This window comes from Schistocerca serialis, chromosome 1 (genome assembly GCF_023864345.2).
Source record: "Schistocerca serialis cubense isolate TAMUIC-IGC-003099 chromosome 1, iqSchSeri2.2, whole genome shotgun sequence".
Taxonomy (NCBI): domain Eukaryota; kingdom Metazoa; phylum Arthropoda; class Insecta; order Orthoptera; family Acrididae; genus Schistocerca; species Schistocerca serialis.
Window position 1 is genome coordinate 796,875,262 of NC_064638.1, and position 19,516 is coordinate 796,894,777.

The 19,516-nt window shown below is 38.9% G+C and overlaps 1 protein-coding gene across 1 annotated transcript in view; it reads left to right on the forward strand.

Annotated features, from left to right (window-relative positions):
* The window catches only part of LOC126483780 (ankyrin repeat domain-containing protein 17), a 263,557-nt gene that overhangs the window by 117,587 nt on the left and 126,454 nt on the right, over positions 1-19,516 (forward strand). The window contains exons 19-21 of the mRNA XM_050106941.1: positions 1,650-1,928; positions 2,110-2,326; positions 13,852-14,084. Coding sequence (XP_049962898.1) covers positions 1,650-1,928; positions 2,110-2,326; positions 13,852-14,084 — 729 coding nt within the window. The remainder of the gene's footprint in view (positions 1-1,649; positions 1,929-2,109; positions 2,327-13,851; positions 14,085-19,516) is intronic.

Below are 19,516 nucleotides of genomic sequence, written 5' to 3' on the forward strand. Positions count from 1 at the left end.
ATCACTGTTATCATTGACAAGTTCTGCAGCTACAATCACAGGCATTTTCTACAATAATTGCTACAGCTTTGGAGAAAATTACGCTCTTCATTAAATACATCGTGGTGTGTGCGCGCACTCGATGTGTCCCCCCCCCCCCACCCCCCACCCCCCCCACCACACACACACACACACACACACACACACAAAATTATTTATAGCGATCTGGCACAGTATATGAAAGTAAACTTTTTTAGCAATGTATTTTTTGTGGATCGGTTGATAAAATAAAAAGGCGACTAGTTCCAGAAGTTTACTTATTTAAACTTGACCTATGTTGTGATACCACTTTCAGCATTTTCTTCAGATATAAACACTGTTACCTAAAGAATTGTAACAAAGAAAACGACAGTTTCTGACTAGCAATTGTGGTGTATGTGACAAATTTCCAATTGGAAAATGAAATAATTACTGACATTGGTTACATTAAAACACGTTATAAGAACCACGAACGAACCAGCCACGTTACACGCAGTAACTAACAATGAAATGTCCATTGAAGTTGTAAAAGTGAGATAGGTATGGATATTGAACGGGGGCAAATGTCTTAACTAATCCTGTATCATCTATCTACAGCAGTTGAAGAAATTAAATCTCTGAATGCAACTTTACAAAAAATATGTAGCAATGCAGCAGTGAATAAGGCATTCCAGAAAGTATATAGCAATGCCCTCATTTGGTCAACTAGAGTATCAAAGAGTAAGGCCCTCATGTGATACTAACAGAAAATATTAAGACATCACTGGTGAGAAAAACAACTAATGTAATGATTTATTTCTTGCAGTACTACAGATTTCTTATTACCTCTGTGTTATATAAGAATGTAGTAACTAGCACATTTAAGACTGATACTTCTTTGATTTTCATTTTAATTTCTTGTTGCTTCTACAGTACTGATACACTGTTTTATACAGGTAGTAATGGAGATTATTTTCTTTGTTATGGCAGTATGGTGATGTAGAGAAAGATAGATTTTACCTAATTGAGTTTTTCATTATAGCATCAGTTTGCAGTATGTGGCACACTATATGGTAGTTTACGCAAGTGCTGTAAATAGGTGCCATGGGTTTAGTTAGACATTTACCATTGATCGATAGCAATATCTTTCTCAGTTTTTAAGTTCCAGTGGACATTGTAATTACAGTTACTGCATGTGCCTTGAGTGGGTTAGCTCATGATCCGTGTATCATGTTTTAATGTAACCAGTATAGGTGGAGATTTCATTTTCCAATTGGGAATTTGTTACTTTACGCCATAATTGTTAGCTAAAAATTATTATTTGTCTTTGTTATAATTTTTTAGATCATGGCATATGCTTCAGAAGATGATACTCGTAGTCTCGAAACCTAAGTCAAGTTTGTTTATTTAAACTTCTGGCAACTGGTTGGCTGTTTATTTTATCAAGTGAAAGTACTCACAGTTGCTGCTAACATCCATGTTCCAGACTGTGTATTTTTATAGGTATTAAAATTTATTTGTTCAGTTGCATAAACGTAAGCGGCATGTGGGCCAAATTTTATGTTCTACATTCTCATTTGAGTTTGTGATGAAGTATTCCATCTGTTAAGACACAATTTTACATATATCGAACAATTCTGAAATGTTGTCAGGCTGAACAAGCACTGCATGAGCAGCAGCAGCAGCAGCAGCAGCAGTCACAACAACAGCAGCAGCAGTCGCAGCAGCAGCAGCAGCAGCAGCAGCCGCAGCCGCCGCTATCGCCACACTCCATATTGAAGAACAGTCTGCAACCAACCTCATTGTTGGCACCTCATGTAATGGTGCAGTTGACACAGTTAGATCCTGGCATGGTGCCAACAACTCCCCAGCAACTAAACCAGGTGTTGCAACAAAAGCATCAGCAACAGCTACGTACCTTACAACAACAGGTAAGGAAATATAAACTGTAAATGTTTTATTGAACCATAGTATGTATGTAGAAACAGATTGTTGGTTAAAGGTGTAATTTGGTATTACAAAAATTTCTCTTCATGCTAACTCTTTAACATGTTCAATAAAATACTGCAACTACAGGTTCAAATGACAGTTTATTTTAATTTTAATTTACAGATACTGCCACAACCCGGTATGGAGCACACAGATCTGTCTGGTCTGTTGTCGGACCAACAGCAGCATTGCCCAATATTTGCTGCAGCTGCAGAAGAAGCACTTGCAATAGTGGATAAGGCCTCAAAGTCTGATGAATCTAGGCTTGAAATTGATGATGATGCTATTAATGATGTCACCCAAACACTGCAGAACTTCAGCATTGATGCTGTTGACATAGGTAATAATTCAGTTTCTTTATGTGTAACATTGTTCCTAAGAAATGTGAGTGTAATTCATAAGCTAGTGGAAACCTAATATCGAGTGCAGAATGTTTTAATCTCTCTCTCTCTCTCTCTCTCTCTCTCTCTCTCTCTCTCTCGATGAAACAAAAACTTTTTTTAGTAGTTTCTTGTAATTCACGTAAAGCAGAACTTAGTTTGCTGTTTACAGTCTAGAGAATTATTTAAATATTAATGTTCGTATGTGAAAGTTCGATAATATTACTGTCGAGAAATTGTTAACGGAAGCTTGTATACTCTCTTATCAACAGAACCAACTATCTGAAATTACAGAAAATCTGTTGCACTACTGGTTTGTTATTTCTATGCTAGTTGATAAAAGGTACTACTATTAGCTTCCCGGCAGAACTTCATCCTGAAATTTCCTGTGGAGCGAGGTATTACGTGAAAAATTGTTGTGGGTTTATAACCCACGTTAGGGAAGATAGCAAATTTTATTGATAGGCTAGATTCTTTGGAAATAGTGAACCTGCCAGTGCTACTCATCCACTTTGACATGTGACGACATCAGAATGGCAGACATAACCATTCATAGAAATTAAATATGAATGACATCTACCATTACCAGAATTAATCGTTCGCATGACATCACATTTCTTGGCTTCACTGTCTCGGTCACCACTACACTACATGTCAATCTGTCACAACCACCTTCATGCCTTAAAACAATATAGAAGCAAAGTAATTACTTCAGTGTTCTAGTGTAATGCCACTATTAAATTTGACATCACATACCCCAACATAATGAAGTAATGGGGCAGAGCTGACTTTCTGATGTCAGTAGCTTCAACCATCCAAATTAATTCTCTGCGGTCTCTCCTGTGGAAAAGAAAGGAGGATTTTTAATGATGCTTAGAATCTATTGTGTTTTTATGATTGTTCATAAATTAATGTAAAGTGACAGATCTGAATGATATTAATAGTATGATATATTCTAAATAAAAAGTAAATTGAGGTATTATGTTCATTTTCAAGGTTTGTTTTATTTTGTTATTTACATTAAACAGATTAAGACCTCTAGACTAGTGGCTTAAATTGGGGGGGGGGGGGGGGGGGGGGGTGGGGGAAATGCACTTACATTACATTTAACGAGTTGAAAAACAAGGTTTGTAATGTTTCTTAAAATTTTGAGTAACAATCTTTTAGAAATTGGAGGCTGTGGTGGGTGGGGACCCAATGATAAATAAAGGCTTATCTACAACTTTTATAGCAATAAGCCATTAATTTATTTCTGAAACAAGAAAACCAATGTATGAAGATTTTGTGTGAACATTAGTGGTGGGAAGGGTGGAACTGCAATTTGTGTAGAGACGGTGTCGTGGGTTGAGTTAACATAGAAATGCTTGCTGTATTTGAGGAGATTTATTGTAGGTAGTGATTACTGATGAGACGGTGCAGTCAACATTGTATGTGGTTACGACTTCAGAAGGGTTATAATATGGATAATTATCTATGAGGAGGATAAATGTGATCCCACAGTGACATGTCACTCGGGTAGTATCAAAATAGTGAGGGTTACCGTCGTTTTAGTCTTCTTGTTCATCATAACAGCACTCGTTAATGGCCAGTACTAGGCCAAAATTATTTTGTTAGGGGTCAGTGTCCAGTTACATTGCGTTTAGGTATAAATGTCGGAGATCAGTGAAACTGATTAATTACTTACGGTTTTCATGTAAAAATTATCTTTTTGGTGCAAACAGGTTTATATTGTATATTACATAACTCACTTAAAGAAAAAAGTGGAGTTGGGCAATCTGAGGGACACAGCTGTTACCTTACTGCATGCAACAGAATAAATAAAGCAGCTTTGCATGTATTGTTTTGTCATCATGATCTTCTGTCTGAAGGCTGCTTTCATGCAGGCTCCCTGTATCTGTTTATTCTGTGCAAGCCTCATCACCTGCAAATAACTACTGTGACCTATATCCATATGAACCTGCTTACTTAATTCATCCCTTGGTCTCCCTCTGCAATTTTTAACCCATATACTTGCCTGTAGTACCAAATTGACAATTCTTCAATGCCTCAGAATGTGTTATATCAACTAAGCCTTTGTTTTAGCTAAGTTGTACTGCAAAATTTCTTTTTTCCTAATTCTGTTCAGTACCACCTCATTAGTTATTCAATCCACTTAACTAATTTCTCTTCTTGTTCGAAATTCTTATTGTTCATGTTTCATTTCCGTACAAAGCTACATTGCAGTCAGACACCCTCAGAAAAGGTTTTCTAACACTTAAATTAATTTTAGATGTTAACAAGTTTGTCTTTCTACAACCCTGCCTCACTTCAGTCTTGCTGATTCCCTTCCGTGCCCTTTGACTCTTTTCATTACATTCTGCTTTCTGTTAAATGTGCAGATAATGTTTCACTCCTGGGTGCTGTTTTTTTTTAAAAAAAAAAACCTCTGCTACCTTTAGAATCTCAAGGATTGTATACAAATCAACATTCTGAAAGGCTTCTCTAAGTCTACAAAAACTATAAACATACAGGGTGTCCAGAAAAGGACTCCCTGATTTCAAAATTAAATATCTCGAAAACAAAGATCGATAGAGGAATGCAGTAAACGGTATGTTTATTGTGAAAGCTGTAAGAAATTTATACAGCAGATTGAAATAATAGTTACAAAAGCTGCTAACAGATGGCGCTGTACGCTGTACAGCTCATATCAGCATACATAAGTGAAATAATCGTATGAAAACAATCTTTGCAAACAATCACATCACAATGTTTTCAAAATGTTCACCATTGGCACTACAGAGGTGGCGCAAACGTAGAATGAAATTTGCCATCATATTTCGTAGTGTCTCAACCGAAATGGATTCACATGCCACAGAGATCGCTGATTCGAGCTCGTCCAGCATGGCGGGATGCTTCGGGTAGACCATGTCTTTCACTGTGCCCCACAAAAAAAGAGTCACAGGGAGTCAAATCCGGCAAATATGGAGGCCAATCCATGCCTGCACCAGTAAATTTGGCATATTCCAAAGCAATGACTCGATTCCCGAAGTATTCCTCAAGAAAGCAAAACACTTGTTCGGTCCGATGTGGTCGGGCTCCATCTTGCATAAACCATTCAGTACCTGGTCGATCCTCTAACGCTTGCTGTGTGGCGACAAATTGTTCCAAAATTGCAATTTAACGTGCACCAGTGACAGTTTCTCGAGTGAAAAAAGGGCCAATAATGCCTCTGCTGCATACTGCAGCCCACACAGTAACTTTAGGAGAATACAGGTGTTTCTCTTCACACCAATATGGCTTTTGGGAACCCCAAAATCGCCAGTTCTGCTTATTCACGTATCCATTCAGATGGAAGTGTGCTTCATCTGTAAACCAGATGCAGCCAACATCAAATCCTTCACTATCAATCATTGTTAGCATCTGATTAGCAAAGGCAACCCTTTGTTGCACAGTTCGTATGGGTATGGCCTGGTGCGTTTGAATTTTGAATGGAAACGTGTGTAGGCTCTTTCTCAGTATTTTCTGCATGCTGGAACGCTTCAAACCAGTCTCAGATGCAATTCTACGGACGGATGACATTGGATTTCGCTGAATAATTCCAGAACCTGTGGCGATATTTTCAAGCGTAACTATGGTTTGCTTGCGGCCAACATGCCTCACTAGATCATCAGTTACGCTGCCTGTTCGTTGAAATTTTGCGAAGAGCGTACGAATGGTTTTTGCATCGGGTCCTTTTGGAACATTAAATCGTGATTGAAAACTTTGCCTTGTTGCCGTAGGACTCTCTTCTAACCTGTGGTACTCTAGCACCAGAAAAACGCGTTGTTCAATGGAGTACATGGTTTTAATCTCTTCCTTTGGTACGCTAACCTCCTTTCACGTTTCAATAGTGGAACTGATCGCTCTGGGCTTCGGATCACTATTTATACTAGGCATTACGTATGGTGATTACAGCGCCATCTGTTAGCAGCTTTTGTAACTATTATTTCAAACTGCTGTATAAACTTCTTACAGCTTTTACAATAAACATACCGTTTACTGCATTCCTCTATCGATCTTTGTTTTCGAGATATTTAATTTTGAAATCAGGGAGTCCTTTTCTGGACACTCTGTATGTTTGCCTTTCTTTAACATAACTTTTAAGACGAGTCAAAGGGTCACCATGTTCTCATGTTCCTACAGAAAAGGTGTGTGTGCTTTGACATCACAGCTCACTGAAAATTGCCAACAAAACGAGCAAGGAAGCTAGCTAGGTAACTGCTGTTGCACCCACTACACTTTCTTTGTGTTAAGTCTGGTAAATTTCTGTGAAAGAATGGAACATTTTTGTTGTGCCTTCATGGTTGGTAAGCTTGATTATTCCAAAGATAATATAGAGAATTTTAACAATTTACAGTGTACAGTTTATTCTTGATACCATCTGAACTGGTCAGTGTGTCAAATTGAAAATGAAGAAACCTGAATTCTGTGCTGTTATTAAACATTTTCATTTGAAGAGTTGGACTGCCCCACACATCAAAACAGAATTGGATAAAGTTCACTTGAACTCTGCACCTTAATTGAAGACCATTTATTTGTGGATTAATGAATTTAAAAGTGGTTGGACAAGTCCCAAAAATGAAGTGCACTCTGGCTGTCCATTTGAGGTCTTAACAAAGAAACCATTGACAGTCCATAGTGTGATAATACACGACCACAGATCAAAAATTCGTAAGTTTTCTGAGACTTAATCACCTTGCTGACCAAGTGCATGAAATCGTGCATAGAGAACTAGCTACAAAGAAGCTGTCTGCGAAGTGGGCGCCGCGATTACTCACAGTTGACCAAAAGTGCAGTCGGCCCAACATTTCAGCATGGTGTTCGGTGATATTTAATCGCAATGCACAAGACTTTTTGTGCTGATTTGTGACTGTTGATGAAACCAGGATACATCCTTACACACCAGAGTCAAAACAATGGGCAAAGGCTGGTGAAAATGCATCAAAGAAGGCAAAGACCACTTTGTGAGCTGGTAAGCTAAGGGCCACTGTTTTTTTGGGATTCTCGAGGAATAATGCGTACAGATTACTTGGAAAAAGGCAGAACCATATATGGGACACCATTATGCTTCATTTTTGTATTCTTAGAAACTTGTTTTGGCTGAAAAAGACTAAGGTTGGCAGGGAAAAAAGTGCTCTTTCACAAAGATAATGGAACATCCTGCACTCTTAAACCCTATTCACCAGTCATAGCCCCAAATGACTATTTCTTGTTCCCTAACTTGAAACTTTGGTTTGCTGGGAAGAAAGTTTCATTAAATGGGTAACTGTTAGTTGCAGTCAATGAGTATTTTGCAGAGTTTGACAGAACCTATTTTTTCCAGTGGGGTGAAAAAGCCAGAGGATCACTGGACCAAGTATGTATTCCTCAAAGGAGTTTATGTAGGGAAGTAAAGTGAGTTGTATGTTTCATAAACATTTTTTTCTTGCTTTTTTACCAGACTTAACCAAACCAGCCTCATATTTACAGGCTTTTTCAGGTAAGGTATTTTCCTCTAACTCACAAAATAATAAAAGGATGGTTTGATAAGAGGGCAAAGAAGAAGGAAAAAAAAGTTTGTTTCGTAAAAAACTCATCTTATTTCTTCAGTCTCTGTTGAGGGATATACACTTGGTTCTGTTATGCTCCAGCTCTTTCATAACATCGGAAAAATAGATTATATAAACTTCTGCAAAATACTCGTTGACTGCAACTATCCGTTCCTCATTTGATGAAAATTTCTTCCCAGCATGTCAAAGTTTCAAGTTAGGGAACAGGAAGAAGCCACATGGAGCTAAATCTAGTGAATAGGGTGAATGAGACACCAATACGAAGCCCAATTAATGCACTTTAACTACTGTTATTGCTGATGTGTAGGAGGGTGTATTATCCTGGTGAAAGAGCACTTCTCTGCTTGCCAACCTGGTTTTTTTTTCTGTCAGTGCAAGTTTCTAACAATTTATCAGTGAACGTTATGGTTCTTTCTTTTTCCAAGTAATGTATGAGGATTATACCTTGGGAATTGCAAAAAAATGGTGGCCATCACCTAATGAGCTGTCAAAATGGTCTTGCCTTGTTTGGTACACTTTCACTAGCCTTTGTCCAATGTTTTCACTGCCATTTTGACTCTCCCCTATGTGTAGTGATGGGTCCAGGTTTCATAAACAGTCACAAATCAGTGCAAAAACTCTTGCAGATCATTATTAAGCATTACCAGATATTGTGTTGAAATGTTGTGCCAGTTGCACTGTTGGGCAACTGAGCAATCATGGTACCCACCTCGCACACATCTTGTTCATGCAGCTGATAATTCACGCAGGATGTTATGCAGCTGCTCCGTCTCAGAAATCTCAAATGTTTGTTCAGTCATCTGGCATTACCATATCGTGGATTTTGTCAATGATTTTCTTTGTGGTGACCTCAGTTGGATGGCCGAAGCGCACTTCCTATTCAGTGCTTGTTAGACCACATTAAGTGGACAGTAAATGGCCTTCAGTGATAGTGCAGAGTCAACGTGATCTTCATCCATTTCTGTTTTGATTTGTGTTACAGTCCAACACATAAAATGAAAATGTTTAATAATAGCTAATTATATTAAATTTCAGCCTTCTTCAGAAATGTCACAATGTCTTAAGACTATGTACTCTTGTACAAACATGTAAGTTTGACAAGGCCAATATCCGGCATGTTTTAATTTTGTATTGTGACATTTCTGAAGAAGGCTACGTTATTATAGATGAAACCTAGATAAAGTTTCTTAGCTTATGCAACTGGAGTCTGAAATTTAATTACATTTTACAGTTATAACATTAAACTTGATTTTCTCCATTTTCAGTTGGTCGACACACTGATCAATTCAGATAGCTTTATAGAATGAACTGTATACTGCACATCATTGAAATTATTTATGCGATTCTTGGAATAATCATGGCATATGCCTTGAAAGTCATTGTCGAAGAGCTCTGTCAGCCATTAGGTTCCCACTTCGTGGAATTAAATGACAAATACCAGCAAGAAGTGAGGATATGAAAGTATTTTAGTATCAATACACCACAATCTGCACATCAGCTCGCTATCGATATAATCAGTCACATACAAGGACAGTTATATTTTCATCTGTTCTATGCATTCCACTCTATTAACTGCCAGCGGTCAATAAGATTCATTCCCTTTTCAAGCGGCTACCTGTGAGTTACTCATACACAGCGAGAATCTCTCACACAGGCTGCGCTGTTGCTGTACTTCGCGACAATGCAGTTTCATTCACAGAGTGACTAAATTATTCATTTCAGCTGTTGTTATTTTCTTGTAGTACTATAGCTGTGAGTGTGTTCCTGTAAATGGGCTAGTGCGATTCAACAAATAAATAAGTCGGGTGACGGCGATAAACATAAAGTGCTTCACAAGCAAACGAACAGGATTGCATACCGTATTCATAAGTCTTTCAAATATGAATCCAAAAGTGAGACTCCTATTGTTGACATTTTGAAGACACAAGAACGGATTACAGAAGCACGTCATGTTGCCAGGAGAACTGAACAGCAAATTGTAAACAAGTGTATCTCATGTGATCTGTCAGGTTTTCTCAGTGCAGTTCATTAATAGTTTGCCTCTGGGTGTTCTGCCGAGTTGTTTCTATATTATGCACAATATTTCAATTATCTTCTTCCGATGCTCTTAGTTTTTCTGTTGTGTGTACTTGATGTGTGTATTACTTCCAGACTGTCAACTTTGGTTGGTCTCATGCTGCTGTTTATAGCTGTATTAGATTTCCAACACTCACTACGCCCTTTGATGCTGTTCCATTTTTCAGAGCTCGAACTGATATTCTGTGAAACATGAATTTTCTCAGCATCTTCAAATTCTAGTGGATGGGATGTCCAGCAAGATTTTAATAGAGTGAGTGTTGGACCCCAAATGTTGTTTAATTTAAAACCACTGTCCCTATTAAATTTTGTGATAACTTTTATTTCGATAGCTTCTCAATTATGGTGTCCCAAGAACTTTACATTTGCTCCATAATACTGGTCTCGTCATATTTTGTTTCGTGATCATGTTTGAGGCAGTGCTGGGTAACATCTGGGTGTTGTCTTTTTTAAGTCAGATATGTTGTTCATGGTCTTTGCATCTCTCCTCAACTGTTCTGATAGTCAGCACCATGTAAGACATGCCACAGTTGGATAGAATGCAATACCTACCCAGATTTTGGAGGCCTAGATCATCATTAACTTAACAAAGAATACTTTTTATCTTAACTGAAGAGAGCAAAATATAATGCGTGTCATGCTTCTTTAGGAGTCTACTTATCTTTTCTACTGATATTTCTGGGTATTGGGCTAGCATAAAGTAAATAAGTGATTCCTGGATTCTCTTCCTTGGTCTGTCTCAAGGTGTTTTTGAGGCAAGCTTGATTATGATTGCATTACCCACCCGTTCAGTTTGATGATGTGATGATTACCCATTCCTTCAGAATGATATTCATAGGTGCTACAATTCTTTGTTGGTGCTCTCCTTGTTTGAAAATATTACAGCTCCAGGGCCTAAAGTCTTCAGCACCAAATTTCTTTGTGGCGGATGGTGATGGCTTGAGGCGTGGAGATAGTATATATAGAGACCCTAACCCAATTGACCCAGGGATGCATCCATTCTTCTCTTAACCGACACGCAAAGGAACAGTATTCGGCCATATTTTTCAAGTTCCATCATGAATTTTATGTTACAAGGACTCCTGAAACTTTTCTACTCCATGGGCCGCACCACAAATGTGTTGTCCATTTACTGATAGGAACTCATTGATTTCATCTTGGTGGGTTATAGCACATTTGCTTCAACCTTTTCCGTGTATAGGTTCGCTATGACAGGTGATAATGGAGTACCCATCGTCATGCTATTCATTTGTTCATATTATTTTCCATCCAGCAGGAAATAAGTAGATGTTATATACAATTTTCTCCCTTCAGCTAAGATAAATAGTATTCTTTGTAGTGTTAAATATGATATGGGTCTCTGAAAGCAGGGTGTACTGCATTCCCGGTGAACGTGGCATATGTCACACAGGGCAGAAAATTGGAACAGTGAGGAGAGCTGCAAGGAACTTTAATATACATGACTAAAACTACCAAGCAAATCAGTTGTTGCAGAGCATTGAATACCATCATGAGATGAAATGCCGGGAGATCAGTATCGTGGTACAAATGCCAATTTTCTGGGACAATGTTATTAAGGTGCTCATTTAAAAAACAAAAAAGTGAGTTCTAAAAAACAAGAGCATCAAAGGGTGTAGTATAAATGTTGGGAATGGAACTTGGCTATGCATGAGACCAGCAATAGCTCAGTTTGGTTGGAATCCAGGCAGCAAGTACACACAACAGCAAAAATTGCAGCACCTGTAGAAGACAGCTGGATCAGTTGTCAAAATGTTGTACATAAAGTGGAAACAACCAATCACCACGACACCCGGAAGCACACTATTAAGGTGTTAGAGCTGCAGAAACACCAGGAACATATAGTTTTGTCACCTGAAAAGCATCAAAATCACGAGAAACCATACACTTGTGGCAGTGGTGTTTTAAGGTGCGCTTGTTGTTTGAAATGGATGTAAGTGGATATAAATTGTGAATATCTGATGTCACAGAAACTTACTATAATTATGTGTGAGAAAATTGCCCTCAAAGGTGGTGCTTTGTCAATGCAAAGAATTTTAAGATGCGTTGGTTTCATTTATGTTAAAAATAATGATGGAAGAAAGTTTTTAATGGAAAGAAGTGATATAGCTGCAGCACGTGCCACGTTCCTGAGAGTGATGTACGAAAAAAAGAGAACATTGTGGTTAGGTAGTGTATTACCTAGATGAAAGATGAGTGAAACAGAATTGTTTCAGGAAAGCTTTTTGAAATGAATGATGAGACTAGTGCTTTTAAAGTTCCTGTAGGAAAACATTCTCTGGTAAGCTTTGGATAATTCTTCTTCTGGTTTTGTTCCTTAGAGCAAACTTGTATTCAGCTATAAGAAAAACAGCTGTGACTGCCATTTGGAAGTGAATGCTGTCACTTTCAAGAAGTGGTTCAATGAACTTGCTCTGAAATTGGCCATTGTAATGAACAACAGCTCTTACAGGGAAAGCACCAAGTGCAAACACCAGGAAAGCAGATATTATGTGCGGGCTTGAAAATAAATATATTCTTCACAGTACAAACCAGATTCATGCCAAACTGCTGAAGCTCATTAATTTATACAACTCAAATGACGAAACGTATGACCTTGATCTACTGGCATGTGACTTTGGTAGTGCAGTTTTGCACTTACCCACCTACCAATGTCAGTATACTCTAACTGAATTAATTTGGGCACACGTTAAAGCCTATGTGGCAGGAACAAACAAAACATTCAAGATAGCAAACACTGAATTGACTGCATGAAACAATAGACATTTCCCCTTCAGTGTAGACAAGCTGTATGTGGCATGCTGAAAAGCTTTGGGAAGGGTGGTGAAGATGGATGTAAGCTGTGAAACTATTATCATAAATTTAAAATCAGGTGGTTCAGGCATACCCAAGTAGCAGTGGCATTGTAATTACAATGTAGGTTTTGGAACAAATTAAGATAATAAAAGTTCTTGGTTTTAGACTTGGGGTTTAAAGATTTTTTTTTTACATATCAGTTGCATAAGGAGTGTGTGAGTACTTCTTAGCTTTTATTGATTGGGAATTTGGATCCTAAGAAGTATGCAGATGTTCACTTGTTATGAGTGACATAATTTTCAACATGTTCCCAAGGCTGGCTGGCTGGCTAGCTAGCTAGTTGTGGAATTTAAGCTTCTCTCAGCATTTACTATACTGTAGTAACTCATGAGAATATGGATGAGGCACTAATTGGAAATGTCTTTATGATATTAGGGAGGGTTTTCTTAAATGCATTTATGGTTTTCAAGGTTATCTAGCATTAGTCCCATTGGTTATTCAAAGATGATGTGTAGTTCTTTTCTTGTTCCGTGAACCATAAATGCTGTCTCTCGGTATAATGTTGTTTGTTCGGTTACACTCATAATCCTCTTTCATAGCAAAAAATGGAAGAACATACTGACCATTTACACTACAGTCCTTTGCGTTAATCTTTGCTATCAGTAATTTGTTTTTATGCACAGTGATTTACACTTACAGAGACACACACACACACACACACACACACACACACACACACACACACACACACACACAGAGAGAGAGAGAGAGAGAGAGAGAGAGAGAGAGAGAGAGAGAGAGAGAAAAGTGGATTTCATAACTTTCTTTTGTCATTTTAAGCCTATTTGAATTGCTTCCCATTTTTTGATCGACATTGGGATTAACCAATGCCGTTTAAACATGTCACTGATGAATTTAATTCTGAAAAAGTTCATGAATGATGTAATGCAGGCTTGATATTAGATCCACATAATTTCAGTTGTATAATTAGTTCCTTTTTAACAAATGAAACCTATTATTTCTCCTAGCTGCAGCATTGGCTGCTGGTGCTGCAGCTAGTTCCAGTGATCGTGAGGATCTTAAACTTCCAGTGCCAAGTAGCCAGACTGCAGCTCAAGGACAACAGTATTCAGCAACCCAGATGGATGAAGCCATCTCAGTTATGTCCCAAGGACCTGTACAAGTTGGAACTACGCAGACGGATGTTGCAAGAGTTGAATATTACGTACCTTCCACTGCTGCCCAGATACCAGGACTGCAGGTATTTGGAAATGTATTGTAGGCCTTGGCTATATATTGGGAGAACTGTTGAAATTTTTATGTCTTAATGTTGTTCAGAAAATGTAATTGGTGGAAAAGCATAAAAGATCAATTTTTTGTGAGTGGACGTTCCTGCTGTCAGTGTATTCAATAATTTTTTAAGCTCAAGGTATGGAAATTTGTTCTCTCTCTCTCTCTCTAAATTGTATCATGAAAGTCACAGTGTTAAAATGTTGACATCCAATCCACTATTACACAACCCTTCAGTACTTCATAACGATGGTGAAGTGGCAGTGTTAATTTCTGATAAATGTAGAATATGAATGTGTGCCAATTTCTGAAACTTCCACATTGTTTAGGATTATTATCAGTTGACAGGAGGGAGACCTCCCACAGCTCTTACTGCTCTTTGATCTGCCTGCCATGGCTTTCTGGATATAGATGTCTGTGTAAATGCAGTGTCGTGTATGATGTAGAGGACATACTATTATCTTTGTTAATTTTGTTATAAAAGAAGCCCTTAGCCACGGAGTATTAATAGTAATTGTTTGAAAGGAGAAAAATCAATTGAGAAAACTGTAAATATAAGAAAGAAAATGACTGGCCATTCCTCACGTCTAGGAAACAGTTTGCAGAACTCTTGATTAGAACCGAAAATACTTCCCTACTTCCCTCTTTTGGTATTTCTGTTCGTGGTATTACAAAATTTTACTTCCTGAATGTCAGCCACTCATTCAATAGTGGCATGTTTTAAAAAGTGGAATGGTTCTGCTGCCAAATTATCAGTTATCTTTCCACCCATAAGAGCCTGTTTGAGAGTTGATTGGTGGTTGTATAAATTGAATCTATACTAGGTCTATGAATTTCCCTAATTCTCTATGTATGACTTAAATGTACAAAATCTTTCTGCAGTGGAGTGGTAGTTCATAATGTGAATATGGCACCATTTTCTTTCCAGTTTATCAGAAGCAGCAAAGTATAACAGAACAGTGTAGGCAGTTTGAAACTGTCATATTTAATTTCATAATCCTGTGCATATTTTGCTAAGCAGCTATGAAATATTTTATTGGTTGATCTATATGTGCTGAAAATAGTGACCTGATACAAAGGGATATTGCATGTTGTGTTAGGTGTGAAGTGGTTGTTAAAAAATAAACCTGCCTATTATAAATGTTTCTTCAGAGGGTTTGATTTGTTTGTTGCCTAAGCAGCATAATATTAACAATATTATGGAAACAATGGATTGCTACTCACCACATGGAGCAGGCATTAAGTTGCAGACAAGCACCATGAAAAAGATTGCTGGAAACATTCAGCTTCCGGACTATTCACTCATCAGAAGTGGAAAATACACACACACACACACACACACACACACACACACACACACACACACACACACACACAAAATTAAAGACCTTCTCTACTACCCCATGTCTTGCAGAAACATTTCTTTGCTACTAAGCCAGCCAATCAGAAACCAGTTACAAACCCTGCCTGACTTAGTATACTCCTCCTCCATACAATTGTGATCAACATCCAATGCTCCCCAAATCATCCCCTTTTAACTTTCCAGAATTTCCTAACCTCAAACATCGCTTCACCATCATTTTCCAAATCTTTTGACATGAAAACCAACCTCATCTTTGCGGGAAGTACCACACTCCACCACTGTGGTTATGAACTGTAGGGATTACACGGTAGAGGAACTCTGCCAGCTGTCCCAGAATGTCTTCTCTTGAGTCTACCTCCCTTGTCACCAGCACCACTCCCCGCACCCTACCTTATAAAAGCTTCCTGAATTACATAAATCCAGCCACCTAGAAAGCCCTATTGTCACTGGTTACCGTGCCCCCACAGAGGCTCCCTGTCCTTGTGAGCCAACACCTTCAGCCTATTACCCTTCTATGTAGAAGGCCAACCACATCAACCTCAACTTTCCACAGTTCCTGTTCCTTTACCACCCAGTGCCCTGCTTGTCATTGTGAATGCCACCTTCCTCTTCACTAACATTCCCAATGCTTATGACCTCGCACTATTGAAAACTTTATTTCCATATGCCTGCCTGAGGCCAAACCTGCAACATCCTTCCTGGTACTGTGACCACACCCACATTATTTATTCTTGGAAGGCATCCCCTACAAACAAATGCATGGTACATCAGGTACACTCACATGAACCATCCTATGCTAAACAATTCATGGGGCATCTAGAGGAATCCTTCCTAGCCACGCACAATCCTAAACCTTTCACCTGATTAAGATTCACTGAAAACATCTTAATAATCTGGACTGAGGGTGAATACACCCTATCCAATTCCTCCAGAACCTCCACACCTTCTCCCGTTTTCACTTCGCCTGGTCTTCCTTAGCCCAACAAGCCGCCACCTAGATGTCGACCTCCAGCTCAAAGGTGGCTGCATCAGGATCTCCATCCACGTCAAACCTGCCAACCACCAGCAAAACCTCCACTTTGACAGCAGCCACCCATTCTACCCCAAGAAGTTTATTCCATACAGCGTAGCCACCCACGGTAACCACACCTGTACTTGACAAGCAATCCCTCTCCGAATACACTGAGGGTCTCACTGAGGCCTTCTCAGACAGAAATTACCCTGCCAATTTTGTCCGGAAACACATACACAGTCATTTCTCCCCATTCACCTACCATCCCCCACATACGAACAGTTAACCACAATTTAGCACTCTTCCTGTGACTCAGTACAACCCAGGACTGAAGCAACTGAATCATGTTCATCCAGGATTTTGGCTACCATACCTCTCATTGTGTCCTGAAATGAGAAATATTCTCCTATCTACACTGCCCACCCCCATTCAGAGATATTTCACCACTCACCCATTGGCTCTCCCATACATCCTCCTAATACCACATATTCTAGTCATAGGCATTTACTACCCCATCAGAGGCAGGTACACTTATGAAAGCAGCAGCAGCCCTGTGATCTATAAACTCAACTGCAACTGCTTTGCCACATTCTACGTAGGCTTGGCTACTAACTACGTGTATGTCCACATGAAAGCCCACTGCTAAACGTTGACCAAGGGGCAGCTGGATCACCCTGTTGCAGAGCATGCTACCCAATGTGATGGGGTTTGCTTTAATGACGGCTGTGCTGTCTGGATACTTCCTACCAACAACAGCTTCCTGAATTGTGCAGGTGTGAACACTCTGCAACATACCTTTCGTTCCCGTAAACACCTCACTCCACCCCCAGCCCTTGACCTTTGCTAGTTCCTGCTCTCTACCTGCCTATCATATTCTCTGCTCTTCCCGAGTACTAAACACGCCCTCAATCACACCAAGCATGTGCATACATTAAAACCCCGAATCAATGAACCTGTTTTTAAGGAAATCCCACTTTTTAACGAATATTTCCATTGGTCCTGGTGTAACTCCCATAAGAGCAATGTTACTTCTCCTGCTTGTAACGATCCTTGCTTTAAGAAAAAGTCTGCAGTTAAGGAGTAAACATTAAACATTTTGCAAATTGAAGTAATGTTTTTTATTTAATTCCTAGCTTGTCGTAGTTGAGTTTCTGATTTCTTTCAACTTTACTCGGGTCTTAATTTGTCCTGTGATGCATTAAATGGTAACTGATTCACCTGGTCAACATGTGTCTAGATTGTAGTCAGTAAGTCAACTCCCTTTGTAACAGTACCGACAGATGCATTGGAAGAATCTGAAAAAGATTTCTGTTCAATTTAAGTCACTTTATCTGACATCATTGTCACTGAGCCTATGAGTACAAAGCATGAAAAGTGTTGTTGTTTGGTTACTGAAGTGTCGGACTTGTCAATTATATTTCTGTAGAGTTACTTCCCACAAATGTAGAATGCTTACAGTTCAGGAAAAGCTGACATTGACAATCTTAAGGCGAATTTTCTGAGTGTGGCGAAGAAATAAGATTTAGTGCCGTCTATATGTGTGGCATATTCAAATATAAGGAATGTGCTTAAATGCTGCAGATAAAGATTCCTGTACCAGGAATTTCTTTTCCTCTTTTAATGTAGATGAATCAGTTCTTACATCAACCAGCTGCAGCAACAATTTCGTTCACCATAATATGCTGGAAAGACAAAATAAACAGGAATTAATAATTTATTTTTTTAAAAAAGTATATGTTCTATGAAAAGTGTATTAATAATTATGTCTGTTCAAAAACAATCAGAAACATTTGTAATTTCATGCCAGTGGGATGTTGGAGTGAAATGCAATTGGCATCCCTGCACATGATGTGTAACCACTAGAAGTTTGTGTTTTATGCCTGTTAGTAACTGTAATGAGTAGAATGTTGTCACACAGTTTACAAAACTTCGAGATGGCAGAGTTAGAGAAGCAATGTGTCTGCATTAAATTTTGTGTGAAACAGAAGGAACCCTTTTACAGAGAAACACCAAATGCTGCATGAAACCTATGGTGATGAGTGCTTATCCACATTCAGTTTTACAACTGGTTCACACAATTTAAAATTGACTGAACAGCAGTGAAAGAAGACCCTTGTTCAGGACGCCCTTTGATGTCCACCGACAATGCTCATGTCGGGAGCATCAATGAAATTATGTGTTCCAGTCAAAAACTGACTGTCAGAGAGATTGCAGAAGAATGTAACATTTCAGTTGGCTCATGCCATGAAATCCTGACACAGCGTCTTGGAATGCATTGTGCTGCCACCAAGTTCATTCCATGGCTCACGAGTCAAGACCAGAAAGACTTTCGCCTCGCAATCTGTGAAGAGCTTTAGGATCACACAAATGATAACGAGATTTTCCTTAAGAGAATTGTAACTGGTGATAAGACTTGGGTCTACGGTTATGATATTAAGACCAAGATTCAGTCTTCACAGTGAGTTGGGGTAGGTTTTCGAAGACCAAAAAAGCTCGTCAGATCAGGTCAAATGTCAAAACTGTACTGATAGTTTTCTTTGACTTTGAAGGATTAGTTCATCACGAATTTGTGCCACAGGGACAAACTGTTAATTGGTGATACTGTCGGGACCTTTTGCGATGTCTGCGAGAAAACGTGAGATTGAAATGGGCTGAAGTGTGGTGAGACAATTCATTGCTCTTGCATCACAATAACACACCTGCACATTCATCCCTGCTGGTGTGTGACTATTACACAAGAAATGAAATCACTGTGTGGCCTCACCCCATGTATTCACCAGACCTGGCTCCTGCGGACTGTTTTTTTATTTCCATAGTTGAAAACCCTGTTGAAGGACAAGGACAGCGTTAGGTGAGATAAAAGAAAATTCGCAGACAGTGCTTCATGTGATCCAGCAAGAAGCATACCGAGACTTCTTCTGGAAGTGGAAATGCCGTCAGGAGTGGTGTTTCAATTGTCAAGGAGAGTATTTCAAAGGAGACAATAAGTAAAACCCAGGTGTAGAAGGATTTTGTGAACAGACCTCGT